Source organism: Pelodiscus sinensis, chromosome 19 (assembly GCF_049634645.1).
Source record: "Pelodiscus sinensis isolate JC-2024 chromosome 19, ASM4963464v1, whole genome shotgun sequence".
NCBI lineage: Eukaryota > Metazoa > Chordata > Testudines > Trionychidae > Pelodiscus > Pelodiscus sinensis.
The window spans coordinates 11318864-11338912 of record NC_134729.1 but is presented as its reverse complement, the minus strand read 5'-3'; the positions used below and the strand labels follow the sequence as shown (position 1 = coordinate 11338912).

Here is a 20049-nt window from a genome sequence, read left to right as displayed (position 1 = left end):
CAGAGCCAGATACACTCATGGAGGACGAGTCCATTGATGGCTGTTAGCCAGGCTGGGCAGGGAGGGCGTCCCTAACCTCTGTCTGTCAGAAACTGGGAAAGGGCAACACGGGATGATTCCTTGTTCTGTTCACTCCCTCTGGGGCACCTGGCATTGTCCCCTGTCGGGAGGTGGGATTTTGGGCTAGATGGATTTCTGGTCTGGCCCACTCTGGCTGTTCTTATACAATTTACACCATCTGGGGTCTGGTTCCTGAGGTAATTGCCTTGGCCCAGGGAAGACTCATTATTCTGATTATCGAGAGTTAACGCCTTGACGGGGGAGGGGCACACAGGGTCATGTGCCCCTCAGATTTCCGCTCCCCCGTTTAGCACAAAGATTTGCAAATGGTTTGCACAGTTTGAAAACTGTTGCACCCTGCCAGGAGCCGGGGGATTGGAGGCTGCTAGGGGTCACCCAAATTGTTTGGTTCCCTGGCTCCTTGGGAGCTGGGGCTCTGGCTGGCTGCCTGGTGAACTTGCTCCCCAATCCCAGTGCACTCTTGCCTCTCCCCTTAAGGAGCCTGGCGCTGACCAATGATGCCCCCTGGAGCCACCCCTCCCCACAGAGTCCAGCTGCTGGGAGATGCTCCCCTAGGGGCTTGCTGCCCTGACGTTCCTGGTTCTGCTGCTACTCCTTGGCCAGGAAGTGACACATGGGCCCCTTGCTCCACAAGAGCTACTGAGGTCTCTGAACCCAGCTGGGTGGACACAGAGTCTGCTCAGGAGAGTGTCTAACCGGAGAAGAGAAGCTGGCCCCATGGGACATGGACCAGGGGGTTGTGACTTGGCTGAGCTCAGCCAGCAGTTCCAGGAATAAACTCATCTCCTGCGGCCTTACCCAGCCAGCGCCATAAGAACATCCTTGCTTGTTTCTCCTCTTTCAGGCTTTTGTTGGCTCATCTGTATCAAGGAGACTCATTTCTCCAGCGCGGGTAAGTTGATGCCTGGAAACCTGGGCAAAATCTCCAAATTCAAACCCTATGTGTCCTGCCACTGGAGGGGGCTTTGAACGGGCAAAAAACTTTGCATCCCATTTCCTCCTCCTCTTTCCCTGCATTTTTCTCTTTCTGACTTTCCGTTCCCTTCTGATTCCTTACACTCCCTCTGCCTCTCCCTTCCTCACTTGCCAGAAAGCCATGTGCTCTGCAGGGGGCTAAACAGAGCTGCCTTTTAATTCCATGACGAGCGCCAATTTCTTCTGTGTTTCCCACTGAACAGGTGTGACTAGCCATTGCTAGGCCCTGGTCATGCAAGGTGCACCCATTAGGGGGCTGTTCCAGGCCTTGTCATATCCCTCTGTCATGTGATTCGGATGTTAAATACGAAAGGAGCCAGCAAACATGAAGGATAAGCTCTATCCCTAACTTTATTATGCACAGAATAGTAAAGTAAAGCAACGCAAAGTTACACAGATCTTATTTCAATGAATGGGAGATGTAGCACAGACAATAATATAACACCTACTCTTAGCACAAATCACAAGATATTCCATTTTAAGGATATGGCTCAACGTGCTTATTTCTGTAAGTCACACACAGTTCTACAGCTAAGATCTTACAGATTGTCAGATGGGAGGTTGTGGCCTCTTTGTTTCCCTATGTGCATCCATCAGCAGGAACAGGCAGGCTATGTCTACATTCGCGGCTTCTTGCGTGAGTAATATGCAAATGAGTCTGAACGTGGAATATGGCCGAGCCTCATTTGCATACCTAATGAGCCACCATTTTTTTCAGAAGAGGCTCTTGCGCAAGAAGGAGCGTCTACACTGCCCTGTCTTGCGCAAGAAAAACCCTCTTGCGCAATGCCGTTCTTCCTGAAAAGTAATAGGTATAACGGCATTGCGCAAGAGGGGTTTTCTTGCGCAAGAAGGGGCAGCGTAGACGCTCCTTCTTGTGCAAAAGACTCTTCTGAATAAAATAGTGGCTCATTAGGTATACAAATGAGGCTCAGCGATAGTCCACGTTTAGCCTCATTTGCATATTACTCGTGCAAGATGCTGCGAATGTAGACATAGCCGCAGTGTTTCGATACAGCAGATAAAGTAGTGGGGACACTTTACCCAATCCCTCCCACTGATTATCTTTTCTACATCTATATTTATACTCGACCTGGACATTCTAGTAATAGCTACCAATTAATTACGTATTATGCCGATATTTGAGATACGTCCTGCTATTCAGACCATACTTGATTGACAGTTCTATGGCTGTATCTGTGATATTTGCTTATCAGAAATACTATGTACCACTACCAGGTTTTTCCTAATATTCTTGGCTTCTTTTCACTACACCATACTCCCTATGTACGATTGTTTAAAGCACTCCTGACTCTCAAAGCTCCCCGCCTCAGCCTGGCCTGCATGCTTTCGTGCACTAGACTTGAGTCAGGCCAGGTTTTGCTTTGTTAGAAATCTGCACTTTGGACAAGACAGCCATTGTTAGTCCAATCAAGGCAGGGCCGGACAATGCAGACATTATTGGTCAAGATGGGGTTGTCCAGGCTCTACTACACCCCACAACATTCCTCCATGCACCTGTTGGGGTTGTGATGGGGTGTGTCCCATAATTTGGGAGCCACTGTGCTAAAGGATGCAAGTCAAGCTCTCCAAAGTTAGGAAATACCAGAATCCAGCGGTCTTTGCCCCCATGTGTGTTATGTCCCAGACTTTCCTTACATGATCACAGCCTATTTTTGTCACCAGTCTCCCGCCCCTTTAAATGCACAGGTTAGATCTGCACTGGGCATAGTAAGGGTTGGATAGTGAGAGAGGTTGTTACCTGTATGTGCTGCAGGAGGACGAGGCAGGGGCTTTCCGGGAAAGAAAGGATGGTCCTCCAGTTGAGGCAGCTGAGGGCTGCTCTGGGGAACTGAAGTCTCTCTGCCTCTGCCACTGATTTCTGGTCTGATGCTGGGCAAGTCATTTATCCCAGATTTTAAGGTGTGGCTGTTTATCTTCTAGGCCCTCACTTGAACCATTAGGGCCTGATTTGCAGAGGTACTGAGCACTCCCAGCTGCAAGCGAGGTCAGCGGGAGCGGTACTTGGCTGCAGAAAGTGAAGGACTCTGACATAGCGGGTCCTGGGGGTCTCCAACGGAAATGGGGTACCCAAATTACTGCTTTGGACTCCGTGCCTCAGTTCCCAATCTGGAAAATGGGCATAACAGCCCCTTTCCACACAGTAGTATCAGAGCAAGTTCACAGGATTAGCACCTGCTGCACCTGCTCCTTGTTCCGATCTTTTCCACCGCCGGCTTTTCCACTCCTTCTGCAGGGGAGGGACCTGCAGCTCTTTTCTGGCTTTTCACCTGATGCCTCCAGAAGAGGGTCCAGCTGCCTTCATCCAACATCCTCAGCCACCTCTTCTGCCTCTTCTCTCACTTGGGGCGGGCGGGTAGGACCAAAGAATGAGTGTGAAGCCCATTGAAGCGTGACGTGCCAGGGTGAGTGTGAGTTCCTGAGCCCAGCTGGGGGAGGGGAGCCGTGTAACGGGGCGACTGTTCTGTTACTGGCATTAGTGACCCGGGGAGGGTCTTCCACTTGGTCTGTATCGAGGACGTCGCTGACTGGAAAGGGGGATGCAGGGATGAGGAGAGCGAGGAAGGGAGAGATGTGGCCAAGCAGATTTAGTGACTCAGCTTTCCCCACAGGTCAATCTGATCCTCTCTGACCAGGGGACACCCAATAAAGTGGAAAAGCCGCAGTTCAGTCTGCACACAGCCCTGGGGCTGGGCAGGGTGGACTGGGGAATTCCTCCCCTAAGCAGCTCAGATTCTAAGCAGCTAAGTCCTTCCCTCCTCCAAGTAACCAGGCAGCTCTTAGCAAGTGCAGAGGGGAGGAGCATACTGTGGCCTGCCTCTGTCCCACATTTTTTGGGGACACAATGATACAGCAAGAAGAATAGGGAGAAAAGTGTGACCCTCCAAAGGAGAGGGGAGAGAAATTCCTCATGGGTTGCCTCTTCCTCTGCGTCATGTCAGGGCCAGCCACAATCCAGCCCCGAAAATGGGAAAGAGGATTTTTTTTTTTACCAGAAGCAGAATTAACCTGTGGAACTCCTGGCCACAGGACACACAGGGTGCATATTGATCAGATGTCGAAGAAGGAAAAGACTTTTATATAAATAGCAAGAACATCTGACATGATCTTCTGAAGCGTCTAGTGCCAGCCACTGATGAAAGCAGATTTAGGCTTAAAGGGTCACTGGTCTGACCCAGTCTGGCCATCCCTGTGTTCCTAAATGGCAGATGTTTTCAGACCTGAATGGTAAATATTCCATTCATGATGTTTTTACACTAACCGTGATCCATGGGGTTTATTAGCTGGCTCCAAATATAACAGCTACTGTCTTGGCTGATGCACAAACAGGGGATCTCTACAGTGGAAAGCAGCGATGGGCAACCCAGGATAGTGAGTGGGCTGCATGACTGACTCTTTTTCATCTCAGAGGGCTGGAGCAGCCTGCGGCTCCCTAGGGTTCCTCCTGCGTCCTGGTTCCTCCTGTGACCCCCATGTGTCCCTCCCTCATGCACCTTCCCGGCACTGGGGCCCTGGAGCCCCTCAATTACCTACTCCTCTCCCTCCCTCCCACAGCTGGAATGCCACAAACAGCTGATGTTCATGTTCCAGCCCAGGGAGGGAGGCGTCAGAGGGGGTATGGAGGGCATATCAGGTGATTCGTGGTGCTCCTATAAGTCACCAAAAGGGGAGGGAGGAGAAGGAGTAAGATGTGGGGGGGGGGGGGGGTCTGGTGCCCCAGTGCATGAGAAGCATGCAGGGGAGGGAGGAAGACGAGGGGGGAAGTCTACAGGCAGCCCACCACTGGTGAGCTCTGTGTCTTCTTGCACACTGGCCCATAGGGGGACACAGAAAACCCACGCACTGGAGGTAACACAAGCACTTTTTTGGGCCACTGAATGACTCCGGTTCTGTTTGCTCCTGTCCAGAGATCAATGAATGTTCCCAAGTCCCCCTGGCCTGCGGCCCGAATGCCTCATGCCTTAAAAATGCAAGAAGTTTTTCCTGCAAGTGTTTACCTGGCTACAGATCTTCCAAAGGAGACTCCTGGCTGCCCGGCAGCGTCGCCCCTCTGAACTGCTCAGGTGAGAGCCAGTGGGAAGCTGAAGGTGTTCTCCCCGCAGGTCTCTCCTGCCCCCAGACAGTCATGGAGGGACTCCCGGCGCACACCAGCCCCTCGGCCCGGCTCTGTGTCCGGTGCCCTCCTGGGCCTGGTGAGAGCCAGCACCCCTGGGACCACAGCCGTCTCCGCGCAGCCTTTGCTCTCAGGGATGCCCATGGCCGGGCACCAAAGCCCTTTGCTGCTCATTGCCCCGTGCTCAACACACTAGGGTGGCTTTTGTGGGGCCAGATCCTCATCCAGGGTGATGGGTGCAGAGTCATTAGGGTCAGGACCTCGGTGCTGCTGCTCCATCAACTCCTCCGAAACAACACAGATTTGCCATCAGCCGAGCTGGGACTGGGGCTTTGCCCTGCTCTGACACACTGGGCTGGGCTGGCGCAGGGCTGGGGATGGGGTGTAAGGAATGAACTAAAGCTTTTAACGGACACAGGAAATCTGGGCAACAGGGTGCACCAGATGCACCAAATGGGGCCGTATGGATGGAGACCCATGGTGGAGACGTGTTGAGCGACAGCCGAGCAGTCTCCATTCCTATTGGTTATGGGGGAGGGGCGGGTACCCTGCCTCTGAGCACATGGCCCTGCAGTAATGGGCAAGGAGATGTGGGGAGAGAAAATTATCACCATGACATTATCTCCATCTTGTTCAGGGGCCTGGCGAGTCCTTTGCCCCCCTGGCTCCCACGTCTGGCACAATGGGCCTCTGATCCTGGTTTCGGCCTGTAAGTGTCACTATGATTAATAATTAATTCCTTGTTCTTCTGTTTAGATATTGATGAATGTTCTCAGGTCCCTTCGGTCTGTGGCCTTCACAACTCCTGCGTCAACACCCCTGGGAGTTACAACTGCCAGTGCCAGCCAGGCTATTCTCCCCCCAGGGGGAACTCCTGGAAACCTGGCGACAGCCACAGCTTGAACTGCACAGGTACCAGTCGCAACACACTGCCCGCCCTGGCAAAGCCACGGAATAGACATCAGGCCCTCACAGTCTCAAAAGCTGGGATGTGGGTGGTGCTCTCAGTGCTCTGTGCTTGAGAAGCTGCCCACAAACGGATGTGTGCATAGCTAGGCCCTGGCATGTTTGTGATCATTATTTAGTACTAGCCAATTAGTCCATCACAAGACGGGATTATCAGGTCTCTCCTCCACTTCGGTCTTGTCTACTGAGCCTCCGGTCTCTCGCTCCGTGTCTCTTTCTCTCTCTCTCCTCCTCCTCCTGCATCCTCCTCTCTCTCTCAGCTCTCCTCTGCCTTCTGCCTGTCTCTCCGTCTCTCTTTCTCTTCTCCCCCTCCTGCCTCTCACTCTCTCTCCTCTGTCCCCGTTGGGGATGCACGATCGGCCAGGCCTCGCCCCCTGGCTGTGTACGTCACCGCCCCGCCCCCTTTGCCTCCCGCCGTGGCATTCGGCTGACTTCTGTGCCGCTCAGCGAGGCCGCTGCAGGGGAGCAAGCAGAGCAAGCGGCCATTTGGGCTCCCCAATGGTGGCCCGGCTGGGCAGCGCAGAAGTCAGCGAAGCGCCATGGCAGGAGGCTAAGGGGGGCGGGGCAGTGACATACACAGCCAGTCCCCGCCACCTGGCCGTGTATATCACCACCCCGCCCCCTTCCCCTCCTGCCATGGCACTCAGCTGACTTCTGCGCCGCTCAGCCGGGCCGCCGCAGGGGAGCAAGCAGCACAAGTGGCCATTTGGGCCCCGCACTCCCCATGCAACACGAGCCGCCCAGAGAGAACAGCCAGCATTTCAGGCAACAGCGCCCCCCCCAGAGGGAACAGCCATCGTTTCAGGTAACAGTGCCGCACAGAGGGAATAGCCAGCATTTCGGCGTTACAGACTCTCAGACATTGGGCTACTATATATATGACTAGCCAATTAGCCCATCATAAGATGGGATTTTCAGGTCTCTCCTCCATGTCGGTCTTCTCTACTGAGCCTCCGGTCTCTCGCTCCGTCTCTCTCTCTCTCCTCCTCCTCCTACTGCCTCCCTCCTCTCTTTCTTTCTCTCTCTCTCAGCTCTCCTCCACCTCCTGCCTCTCTGTCTCTCTCTTTCTCTTCTCCTCCCCCTCCTGCCTCTCACTTGGGGGACCACGGAGCCCAAATGGCCGTTTGGGCTCCGCACTCCCCGTGCTGCATGGGGGGCGTGGAGCCCAATCGGTCGCTTGTGCCGCTTACTCCCACGCGGTGGCCAGGCTGAGCAGTGGAGAAGTCAGCCGAGTGCCACAGCGGGAGGCGAAGGGGGGTGGGGCGATGATGTTCATGGCCAGGGGGCAGGGCCTAGAGCCGCTGTCAGACCGTACATCACTGCCCCGTCCCCTTTCACCTCCCACCGTGGCACTTGGCTGACTTCTACGCCTCTCTGCTGGGCTGCTGTGGGGGAGCAAGCGGTGCAAGCAAATGTTTGGGCCCCGCACTCCCCATGCAGCATGAGCTGCCCTGAGTGAACAGCCAGCATTTCGGCGTTACAGACTCACAGACACTGAGCTACTATATATATGATAAGTGTCTGTGCCAGCAGAGCCTTTGCTGCTTCTTTGAAAGATGTCCCCGTGGTTGCTCCTCGTTAGGCCAGTGCGCCGCCGCTGAGGCAATGATTGGAGATTTTAGAGTAGTGTCCCTATGACTGCACATGTCTGCAATTACGTGCTCCTAGGTGGCAGGCATCATGCATGCACAAGCCCCCGCCCCCCTTCTAAGTTCCTTCTCTACTGCCTATGGCAGGAGACAGAGCTGAGCAGTGTTCCCTAACTCATGCGCATTTTGAGATAATAATCCCTTTTTAGAACTAAGATTTTTATCACTAGTTGGTCAGTTGTTGGTAGTTTAGTCTAAAGGTTTTTTTACAACAATAGACTAGACGAGAATAGGTTTTTTTCTTTCTCTTCCAGTTCGTTCCCTTTCTGTAGTTCGATAGTTGTTCAGTGCCATGCCTGGCTCACTGGGTTTTAAGCGCAGTTCTGCCTGCAAAGAGTCTATCCCCATCTCGGATGGACATGCACAATGTGTCCACTGCCTTGGAGAGGCTCATGGTCCTCAAAAATGTCTGCAATGTGCAAAACTGAAATTGTTGTTGTGACAGGACAGAGACCTGCCTCTCAAGTGAATTCTACTTGAAAACTCACTCAGGTCAACAGCCTGAGAAACCAAAACAAAGCAGAGGCAAAAAGCCCTCCAAAAAGTGAGCCTCATCCCTGCCTCAGGAGATGCTGGTGTCTTCTTCACGGCTGGTGCCAAGAACAGCAGCGGCGCTGTGCCTAAACACCTGTGATACTCCCAGCGTCTCCGGAGCCACTAGCAGACAGCTGGCAAAGGGGGACACTCAAACCCCAACTCTGAGGCATCAGGCTTTAAGTCGCCTGCCTCCTCAGTTGCGATAACATCTGGCACTGAAACTACCTTGCTGATGCAGCACGAGAGCGCTGCACCTCCCATAACTCCTGCCACCAATGCCTCTGCCTCAGAGGTGCCGAGCGCATCTGTATTTCACTTGGCACTGAGGCATAATCCAACCCTTCAGGTAGCAGCAGTGCTTCCTACTATGGCACCGTCAATGCCACCTCACCAATATGCACAACATGGGGTATGTCTACACTCAAAGTTAATTCAAAATAAGAACAGTTATTTCGAATTAACTTTAATAGCGTCTACACAGGCAAACCACTATTTTGAGCACTTATAGTGGAGCACTTATTTTGAATTTGATAAACCTCATTCCACGAGGAGTAACACCAAATTCAAAATAGCTATTTCAAGTTAAGTGATGTGTAGATACTTAATTCGAAATAGGGGGCCTCTAGCTCTTCCTAGGGAGCTCTGGTGACCACTCTGGGCACAACCAGGAAAGCTTACTCTCCTCTCCCCCAGCCCTGGAGCCATTAAAGGGGTAGACCCTGGCCCCAGTGCCTGTGCCAGCTCTAAGCCTGCCAGCCCAGAGCCAGCAGTGGCCACCGGTGCCCCTAACCCAGTGAACCCAAAACATGAGCCAGCAAGCCACCGGCAGCCAGCCCTCCACTGCTCCCCAGGAGCACTCTGCCAGCTCCCAGGAGCCTGACAGGGGCTGGAGAAGGCGGGTGCCTTCCTGGTCCAGGGTGGAGATCATGGACTTTATTCAGGTTTGGGGGGGATGCCCCCAACATCCATGATCTCCGCACTAGACAGAGGAACGCGGCCGTCTACGGCAGGATAGCTGCCAGCCTGGCCACCAAAGGCCACATGTGAACCCAGGAGCAGGTTAGCATGAAAGTCAAGTTGCTCTGGCGAGACCCCCAACTCTGAGCCCTGAGCTTCGCCTCCCCCTTCTGCCTCTTGCTTTCCCCTACCAGCTCCCTCCTCCCATGTTTCCCCCTCCCCGCTCCCACTTCCTTTTCCCAGTCTCCCGAGAGGTCCATCCCCTCCCCCCCCAGTTTGGTTTAATACACCCAGTTTCTATTTTTGAACATATGTGTATTTTATTTTACATCAGGAAGGGGGGCGAGGAAGGGGTAAGTGGAAGGACATGAGGGAGAAATGGGGCACTAGCCCCCGGTGGAGAGGACCGGGGAGGCTCTGAGGGCTCCTTGGGGTGGACGCTCTCCCTCAGGGCCTCCTGGATCCTGACAGCCCCCTGATGGACCTCCCGGGTGGCAGCCTGCAGCAAGTGCAGCCGGGCTGATGGCAACGACTCCACGAGACACACCGGCGTGCCCAGGGGCAGCTCTGGCTCCATGTGGCCGAGTGCTGTGGTGTCCTGAGTGCAGTCACTCATGGCACTCCAAGACAGGACTGCTTTGCCGTCCCTCATCGAGGTAGACAACCAAGTGGGGAATCCTGAGAACTGGCAGTCTGGGGTGGGGGTAAGGTCCCTTTAAGCACGGAGCTCAGTTAGCCTCAGGCAGCAGCCCCATACACTAAGTCCTAAATTGATGTCCTGCCAGCACTGGTTCCGGCCAGCTTTAACTTCGGTTCAGGGTCCACTCAGTGTGAACGCGCTATTTTGAAATAGCAAAACTCTATTTCGAAATAGTTTTTGTGTCTAGATGCGTTATTTCGAATGAGCTTAATTTGAATTTACTATTTCGAATTAAGTTAATTCGAAATAGTGCTGTAGTGTAGACATACCCATAGAGACTTATTAGTCTCCTCCCCATTCAATTCACCATTTCTCAGTCTGAGATGACATTATCTCGAGAAAGATTTTCATCTGAATCTGAAGATGACCCTGGTGTGGGGTTTTCTCCAGAAAACTCACCCCATACAGATTCGTTTATTTACTTTTCCACATCATACTCTCAATATGGGAACATGCCTCCATGTTATGGTAATCCCTGGTAACTTCACCAATGCCATACCTTCACTGGCAATAATGGAACAACTAGCAGCCTCGCCAAAAACACCAGCATGACCAAAAATGACATCCTGTGTAATATTTCCCTTCGCCACACTCCCCACCCACAAAACAAGCACAGGAAGGGGACCCTCCCAACCAAGTTACAGACATATCCCTGGAGTCAAATGAACTTGCCTCAGCAGAGGAAGTGACTGAGCCTCCAACTTCAACTACCTCAGATGACCTTGCACGTTTTCAAGACTTTTTTAAATGTGTGGCTGCGGAATTAAACATTCCCTTCCAGGAGGCCATTGAAAACCAACCTGAATTAACAGACATACTGTACTCACTAACACTCTCTAAGTGTATGGATACACTAGCCCCCTAGTTCGAACTAGGGTGGCTAATGTAGGCATTCGAACTGCAAATGAAGTCCGGGATTTAAATATCCCGGGCTTCATCTGCATGTTCCCGGGCAGGCGCCATTTTTAAATCCCCGTTAGTATGGACTCCGTGCCTGCGGCTACATGCGGCACGGAGTAGGTAGTTTGAATTAGGCTTTCCAATTCGAACTACCGGTACTCCTCGTGGAACGAGGTGTACCAGTAGTTCGAATTAGCCTAATTCGAACTACCTACTCCGTTCTGCGTGTAGCCGCGGGGACGGAGTCCACACTAACAGGGATTTAAAAATGGCGGCACCCGGCAAGATGCAAATGAAGCCCGGGATATTTAAATCCCAGGCTTCATTTGTAACTTCGAATGACTACATTAACCACCCTAGTTCGAACTAGGGTAGTAGTGTAGACATACCCCCAATGCCTAACTCTCCTGTGGTGGAAGCTGCACAGCAGAAAACCAAGCAGCAACAATTCTGGTCCACCCCATCGGACCATGATAGCAAGAGACTTGATTTATTCAGATGTAAAGTTTACGTGTCTTCCACCTTACAATTTCGTATTTCCAATTTATGCTGCTTTATTATGTAAATATGACTACGGAAATTACACCAAACTCCATGGCTTGATAGCAGACATTCTTAAGGCAAAAAGACAGCAGTTCAAAGCGCTGATATCAGAGGGTCACACGACTGCCGGAACAGCCTTGCAGGCTGCATTAGATGCTGCTGATATGGGTGCACAATTTACAGCAACAGCAGTAGTCATGAGAAGGGCTTCATGATTTAACTCCACTCCCTTTCCTGGAGAAATCCAACCTATGATGGGAGATTGTCCGTTTGACAGCCAGAAGCTGTTTGCAACCAATACCAATGAAATTCTTCATTCGATGAAGGATTCCAGAGCAAAGCTCTGCTCTCTAAGCATCCACAACCCAGCCCCTAGAAGGAGACAATACTCGTATCAGCCCTACCCTAGGCCTCAATACCCTCAGTATACTCAACATTACAACAGACAAGGTCAACATCAACAGAATAGAGGCGGAGACAGAAACCAATGACGATGCCCTCCCTCTCCAAAGGCACAACAGTCACAGCACTCCAATAAGCAAATTTGAACATCAGGTCAAGGGTCATGAGAGTCTCTCAACTATTCCAGTGCTACCTTTGCAAGCTAAACAAGCAGGCCTTGCAATAAGTTCAATTAAAGTCCATCTTGCTGCTATTACTACCTTCCATCTTAAGCTAGAAGACTAACCAATATTTGCACACTAGGAGGTTTTTAAAGGGTCTTCAAGAAATTTATCCTGAGATCACCCCACCAACACAACCATGGGACCTGCATCTTATGTTGAATCCTTTAATCTGGCTACCTTTTGAACCAATGGCCACCGCCTCTCTCTTGCATTTATCCATGAAGACCATCTTTCTTGTAGCCATCATCATGATGAGATGGGTGGGAGAGATTGCAGCTCTAATGGAGGATTCCTCTGTCCACCACCACAAGGTTACTTTATGGATCCACCTGAAATTCCTCCCTAAAATACTATCCCCCTTAATCAGACCTTCGTACATTTTTCCAAACTGCACGCCAGTTCCTGTGAGATTAAAATATATATCCTTGACCTGGGCACAGCACTCTCTCTACATGCAATGAACTAGACCTTTTTGAGCATCTAAAACTGTGCTTGTCTATATGGAACCACAATAAGGACCAGGCACTCTCATCACCCAGGATGCACCGAGGGAAAGTCATGATTGACCAACCTGATTAGCTTCTATAATGAGATAAGTGGCTCTGTGTACATGGGGAAGTTGGTGGATGTGATATACCTTGACTTCAGCAAAGTTTTTGATACAGTTTCCCATAATATTTTTGCCAGCAAGTTAAGGAAGTATGGATTGGATGAATAGTCTGAAAGGTTGATAGAAAGCTGGCTAGATTGTGGGGCTTTGTGGGCAGTGATCAGCGGCTCAAGGTCTGATTGATGGTCTGTTTCAAGTTGAGTGCTCCAAGGATCGGTTCCAGGGCATTACACTGGATGAGAAGCTAAATGTGAATCAACAGTGTGCCCTTTGTAGCCAAGAAGGCTAATGGCATATTAGAGTGTGTCAAGGCCTAATCCTCTGGCATAATACATGCAGAAGTGGGGGCCCGGAAAAGTACCCCAAAACCTTATCTTTCCAGGGTTTGGTATAAAGCTTCCCCCCAAAATCTTAAAAACCTAAATTTTGGGGATAAAAATCCACTGCCACCACCCAAGTGTTGATAAGGAAACCAGGGAAGAGATCACTTGGGAAATCTCAGCCTTAAAATAAAACCAGGACACAAAAAAATTAACCAATACCAGGTTAATAAAAAAGTAAGAGAGAGACTTTTTATTATCATCACAATACTCCTGTCACAAGCATAATGGCTAGATGGAAAAGTCACCAATTAATACACTCGTGGGGGACACCGTGCCTGGTACCGGAGCCACTGACACTGGGTGCAGAGGGAAGGCAAAGGGGACAACTGTCCTGGGCCTTCCACTCGAGGCCCTACCTCTTCCAGGAGCAGAGCCAATCTTGCCTAGGGGCCTGGTGAGTCCTTTGCCACCTTCACGTCCATGTCTGGCACAATGGGCCTCTGATCTCGGTTTGAGCCTGTAAGTGCCACTGTGATTAATAATTAATTCCTTGTTCTTCTGTTTAGATATTGATGAATGTTCTGAAAACCCATCGATCTGTGGCCTTCGCAGCTTCTGCGTCAACACCCCGGGGAATTACAGCTGCCAGTGCAATACAGGCTATTCTTCCCCTGGGGGGAACTCCTGGAAACCTGGAGACAACCACACCTTGAACTGCACAGGTACCAGTCTGCCCTCCCTGGGAAAGCCATGGAATAGACATCTGACCCTGACAGTCTCAAAGGCTGGGATGCGGTGGTGCTCACTGTGCTCCGTAATTGAGAAGCTGCCCACAAACCGATGTGTGCGTAGCTAGGCCCTGGCATGTTTGTGATCATTATATAGTATAAGTGTCTGTGTCAGCAGAGCCTTTGCTGCTTCTGTGAGAGATGTCCCCGTGGTTGCTCCACATAAGGTCAGTGCGCCGCCGCTGAGCCACTGATAGGAGATTTAAGAGCAGTGTCCCTGAGGCCCTGCATGCGCATGTCTGCAGTCATGTGCTCCTAGGTGGCAGTCATCATGTATGCACGAACCCTCCCCCCCCCCAAATTCCTTCTCTACTGCCTCCGGCTGGAGTCAGAGCTGAGCAGTGCTTCCTAACTCGTTTGCATTTTCAGATAATAATCCCTTTTTAGAACCAAGATTTTTATCACTAGTTGGTCAGTTGTTGGTAGTTTAGTCTAGCTTTTTTTTTTTTTTTTTTTTTTAAACAAAACTAGAATAGACTAGGGTTTTTTTTTCTTTCTCTCCCAGTTCATTCCCTTCCTGTAGTTAGATAGTTGTTCAGCGCCATGCCTGGCTCACTGGATTTTAAGCGCTGTTCTGCCTGCAAAGAGTCTCTCCCCATCGTGGATGGACATGCACAACAGGCTCCTGTTTCTCAAAAACGTTTGCATTGTGCAAAACTGAAATCGTGGTCGTGACAGGACAGAGACCTGCCTCTCAAATGAATTCTACTTGAAAACTCACTCAGGACAACGGCCCGAGGAACTGAAACAAAGCAGAGGCAAAAAGCCCGCCTAAAAGTGAGCCTCATCCCTGCCTCAGGAGATGCTGGTGTCTTCCTCACAGCCAGTGTGAAGAACAGCGGCAGCCAGGGCCGGGCTGAGCCCTTTTGGCACCCTGGGCCCAGGGGCCTTGCGAGTCCTTTTCCACCTTCACCCCCATGTCTGGCACAATGGGCCTCTGATCTCAGTTTGAACATGTAAGTGCCACTGTGATTAATAATTAATTCCTTGTTCTTCTGTTTAGATATTGATGAATGTTCTGAAAACCCATCGATCTGTGGCCTTCACAGCTTCTGCATCAACACCCCGGCGAGTTACAGCTGCCAGTGCAATGCAGGCTATTCTTCCCCCGGGGGGAACTCCTGCAAACATGGTGGCAACCACACCTTGAACTGCACAGGTACCAGTCGTGACACGCTGCCCTCCCTGGCAAAGCCACGGAATAGACATCAGGCCCTGACAATTTCAAAGGCTGGGATGCGGGTGGTGCTCACTGTCCTCCGTGCTTGAGAAGCTGCCCAGAAACCGATGTGTGCATAGCTAGGCCCTGGCATGTTTGTGATCATTTTATAGTATAAGTGTCTGTGCCAGCAGACTTTGCTGCTTCTTTGAGAGATGTTCCCGCGGTTAGTTGACGTTAAGTCAGTGCGCCGCCGCTGAGCCATTGATCGGAGATTTTAGAGCAGTGTCCCTGTGGCCCCGCTCGCGCATGTCTGCAATCACGTTCTCTTAGGTGGCAGGCATCATGCATGCAGGAGCCTCCCCTCCTAAATTCCTCCTCTACTGTCTCCGGCTGGAGACAGAGCTCAGCAGTGCTCCCTATCTCATTCGCATTTTCAGATAATAATCCCTTTTTTAGAACCAAGCTTTTTCTCACTAGTTGGTCAGTTGTTGGTAGTTTAGTCTAGCTTTTTTTTTTTTTTTTTAAACAAAACTAGAATAGACTAGAATAGAATAGGTTTTTTTTCTTTCTCTCCCAGTTCATTCCCTTCCCATAGTTAGATAGTTGTTCAGCGCCATGCCTGGCTCACAGTTCTGCCTGCAAAGAGACTATCTCCATCTCGGATGGACATGCACAATGTGTCCGCTGCCTCGGAGAGGCTCATGTTTCTTAAAAATGTCTGCATTGTGCAAAACTGAAATCGTGCTCATGACAGGACAGAGACCTGCCTCTCAAGTTAATTCTACTTGAAAACTGACTCAGGTCAACAGCCTGAGGAACTGAAACAAAGCAGAGGCAAAAAGACCACCAAAAAGTGAGCCTCATCTCTGCCTGAGGAGATGCCGTTTTCTTCCTCACGGCTGGTGCCAAGAACAGCAACGGTGCTGTGCCTAAGCACCTATGATGCTCTAGGCATCTCCGGAGCCGCTAGCACAGCTGGCAAAGGGGACACTCAAACACCCGCTCCAAGGCATCAGGCTTTAAGTTGCCTGCCTCATCAGCTGCGATAAGATCTGGCACTGAAACTGCCTTGTTGACGCAGCACGAGAGCACAGCACCTCCCATACCTTCTGCCACCAATGCCTCTGCCTCAGACGTGCCTAGCACATCTCTAATCCGCTCAGCACTGAGGCATATTCCAGCTCCTCAGATAGCACCAGTGTTTCCTACTATGGAGCACATAACTTACGTGGAGAGGCTGAGGGATTTGGGCTCATTAATCTGCAGAAGAGAAGAGTGAGGGGGGATTTGAAGCCTTAACTTCCTGAAGGGAGAATCCAAAGAAGATGGAGAGAGGCTGTTCACAATACTGAAGGATGGCAAAAAGAGGAGCAATGGTCTCAAGTTTCCGTGGGGGAGGTCTAAGTTGGATTTTAGGAAAAAATATTTCATTAGGAGGGTGGTGAAGTACTGGAATGGGAGGTGGAGTCTCCATCCCCAGAGCTTGAGAAAGTCCTGGATGGCATGATTTAGTTGGGGTTGGTCCTGCTTTGGGTAAGGGGCTGGTTTGTACATCCTGAGGTCTCTCCCAGCCCTAGGATTCTATTCTTCTTCTTCAAGTGATTGCTCTTCTGCATCCCATGTGGATGTGGTTTTTCCCTCAGCAGTGCCCCTCAAGCCAGCAGGAAGCCCCCTGGAATGGCGCTGGTATATCGGCCAATATATACCTCTGCTGGCCCTCCACCCACTCAGTTCCTCACCTAAGCGATCATTGTCTCCAGTACTTTCTTTTGTTTCCAGCTAATCACCGGCTAAGTAACTGCAATTTAAGTTAAAGACTCTTTCCCTGTTGTTTGTTTGTTCTCTGCTGTGGCGGGACATGCCAGGTCCACAAGGGTTCAAGCCCTGCAAGAAGTGCCACAGGCCCATGCCATGTGGCGATCCGCATTCTGCCTGCCTAAAGTGCTTGGTGGAGGCTCATCTTGCAGAAGCCTGCAAAATCTGCAAAGCTTTCAAACCCCGCACCAAGCGTGAGAAAGAGTCCCGCCTTAAAATCATCCTGATGGAGGCAGCGCTCAGGCCAGCACCAGCATCAGTCCTGGCACTGGTCTCCTGGAACGCACTGGCATCGATGCGGGATATTTTGGTGCAGCGCATCCCCCTGGCACCGCATAGGCCCCAGCACCAGTCCCAGTCCCCGGCGCCTCAGAAGAAGAGATGGCCTAACAGGGGCAGGTCCCCACCAAAGCGTGCGCCCTCTGTGTGCCCTCCAGCGGGACACGTGGTGCCCACAAATCCGGAGCCCGGGCCACAGGGAACCTAGCCCTCTGCAGGACTTTCCTGAGCCCTCCACCCCTGAGGCCCTCGAGGCAGCGAGGGTCCTCATAAAATTGTCTCCCTCTCATGAGCCTCTACTACAAGAAGAGGTCCACCAGCTCCTTACTCTGGGGGCGGTAGAGCAGGTTCCCTCTGACTTTCTGGGCAGGGGGTTCTATTCCTGCTATTTCCTGATCCCAAAGGGATCTCAGAGCCCTCAACTCTCTCATTTCAAAAGCAAAATTCAAAATGGTAACATTGGCCTCCATAATTCCTTCATTAGCCCTCAGAAACTGGTATGCTTCCCTTGATTTAAAGGACACTTCCACATTTCCATCGCCCCCCACCATCGGAGGTTCCTTGTGGGTTTGGACCACTAGCAATTCAAAGCCCTCCCCTTTGGCATTTTGACAGCGCCGACGGTCTTCACGAAATGCATGGAGATTGTGGCCACTGCTCTCAGAAAAAGGGGCATTCAAGTGTTCCCCTACCTCAAAGACTAGCTCCTGAGGGGAAACTCCAAGAGTCAGGTGAGAGCCCATATCATCCTGGTCCAGAGACTCTTTGAGGATCTCTGGCTCCTACTGAATTTGGACAAGTCGTCTCTTACCTTGACCCCAATAATAGTTTGTGGGTGCTTCCCTGGACTCTTTGTCGGCAAGGGCCTCACTGCTCAGGTTCCTCGTAAGAGAGGCTGCCATCAGGGGACTATATAGCTTTCCAGTGACTATCGCCAGGACTATCTTGGGCCTCATGGCCCCTTTCACCTATGTCGTGCAACATGCCAGACTATGCATGCACCTGCTACAAATGTGGCTAGCGGGAATCCACAACCCGTCAGTCCATTCATGGACAGGGTGCTGACGGTTCCCAACCCCGTCTTTCTCTCGCTGGACTGGTGGATCCATTAGGCGGAGTTTGCTCTGGAGTCCCCTTTTCCAGACCGGTGCCGTCCACCCGTCTTGTCACAGACGCATTGGACAGCAGTTGGGAAGCCCACCTGGGGGACCTGCACACACAAGTATATGGTCCGCGGATGAACTCTCCCTGCATATCAAAACCAGGGAGCTCTGGACTGTGCAGTTTTCCTTCCCCACCTCTGGGGCAAGTCCGTCATCCTATCAGAAAACACGACAGCAGTAGTGTACATAAACAAGCAGGGTGGGGCACGGTCTCCTTGCCTGTGTCAGGAGGCGATTTGTCTCTGGGATCTCTGCATCGGGGTGGATATGCACCCGATGGCCTTGTACCTCCCGGGATCCCAAAATGTCCTAGTGGACAGGCTGAGCAGGACATTTGCAGGGCACGAAAGGTCCCTAAGGCAGGATGTGGCCCACTCTATTTTCTGTGCGGGGGGATCTCCCCATCTAGACCTGTTCGCCATGGGGCAGAACAAGAAATGCCTAAGGTTCTGTTCCCTTGGACTTGGACGGGGTTCTCCAGAAGACGTTCTCCTCCTTCCCTGCCCGGAGGGCCTACTTTATGCCTTCCCGCCATTCCCACTAGTTCACAGGGTTCTTCTGAGAGTGCGGGAGTTCAAGGTGTCCCTGATCCTCATCTCCCCAGTGTGGCCCAGGCAGCACTGGTTCTCAACCCTCCTCAGCCTCTCAAGCAAGAGTCTTATGGTCTTTCTGCTGTTCCTGGACCTGATTTCTCAGGATTCGGGAAGACTCTGCCATCCGGACCTACAGTCACTGCACCTGACAGCATGAAAGCATCATGGCTGATGGCGGTGGAGCTTCAGTGCTCGGCCCAGATTCAGGAAGTCCTATTGGGCAGTAGAAAACCCTCCACTAGAGCCATCTACCTCGCCAAGTGGAAGTGGTTCTACGTCTGGGCCTCTCGGGGTTGGGGGAATCTCAACTCGGACCTCTCTAAACTCACAGGGCCCCCGTTCGAGCCACTGGCAACGTGTTCCCTCCTGTACCTGTCCTACAAGGTGTCCCTTCTGGTAGCTCTCACGTCTGCCAGATGGGTATCTGAACTCAGGGCACTCACCACGGATCCCCCCATACAGTGTTCTTCAAGGATAAGGTCAGGCTCCACCTCCACCCTGATTCTTCCTTCCACACCTCCTACCCGTGTTTTCTTACCTTTGTTTTACCCCAAACCTCATGTGTCAGGGAGAGAACAGGCTTTACACACTTTAGATGTTAGAAGGGCTTTGGCCTTTTATTTAGATAGGACAAAACCATTCCAGAAATCGCCACAACTCTTTGTGGCCATTGTGGAGAGTATAAGGGGTCAACACAGAGGATTTCCTCCTGGATTACCGCCTGTATTCAGGAGTGCTATACCCTGGCAGAGGTTCCAGCGCCTCCCCTCAGGGCACACTCCACAGGGGCCATGGCCACCTCCACGGCCTTCACAGCACAGTTCCCGATCCTGGACATCTGCAGGGCCGCCACGTGGTCTTCGGTCCACACTTTCGCCAACTATTATGCGCTGATGCACCAGGCCAGAGAGGACGCCGCCCTGGGCAGGGCAGTTCTTCATTCCACAGAATCTTCAGCCTCCGGCCCTCCTGCATAGGTTCTACTTTGGAGTCACCTACATGGAATGCCCATGAGCAAGCACTCGAAGAAAAAGGAAGGGTTACTTCCATCATAACTATTAATCTTCAAGATGTGTTGCTCCTGTCCATTCCAAATCCCTGCCCACTGCCCTTTCTCCGGAGTATTGCGGTAAGAAGGAACTGAGTGGGTGGAGGGCCAGCGGGGATATATATGGGCCGATATACCGGCACCACTCCAGGGGGCTCCTTGGTGGCCTCATGGGTACTTCTGAGGGAAAAATCTCCGA

The 20049-nt window shown here is 51.6% G+C and overlaps 1 protein-coding gene across 3 annotated transcripts in view; it reads left to right on the top strand.

Moving 5' to 3' along the window:
- LOC102463522 (adhesion G protein-coupled receptor E3-like) overlaps positions 1-20049 on the top strand; it is an 80789-nt gene that overhangs the window by 15672 nt on the left and 45068 nt on the right. For all 3 annotated transcript variants that reach the window (XM_075902274.1, XM_075902272.1, XM_075902273.1), the window contains exons 4-8: positions 926-973; positions 4986-5141; positions 5948-6103; positions 13569-13724; positions 14794-14949. In XM_075902274.1, the coding sequence (XP_075758389.1) occupies positions 926-973; positions 4986-5141; positions 5948-6103; positions 13569-13724; positions 14794-14949 (672 nt within the window). The remainder of the gene's footprint in view (positions 1-925; positions 974-4985; positions 5142-5947; positions 6104-13568; positions 13725-14793; positions 14950-20049) is intronic.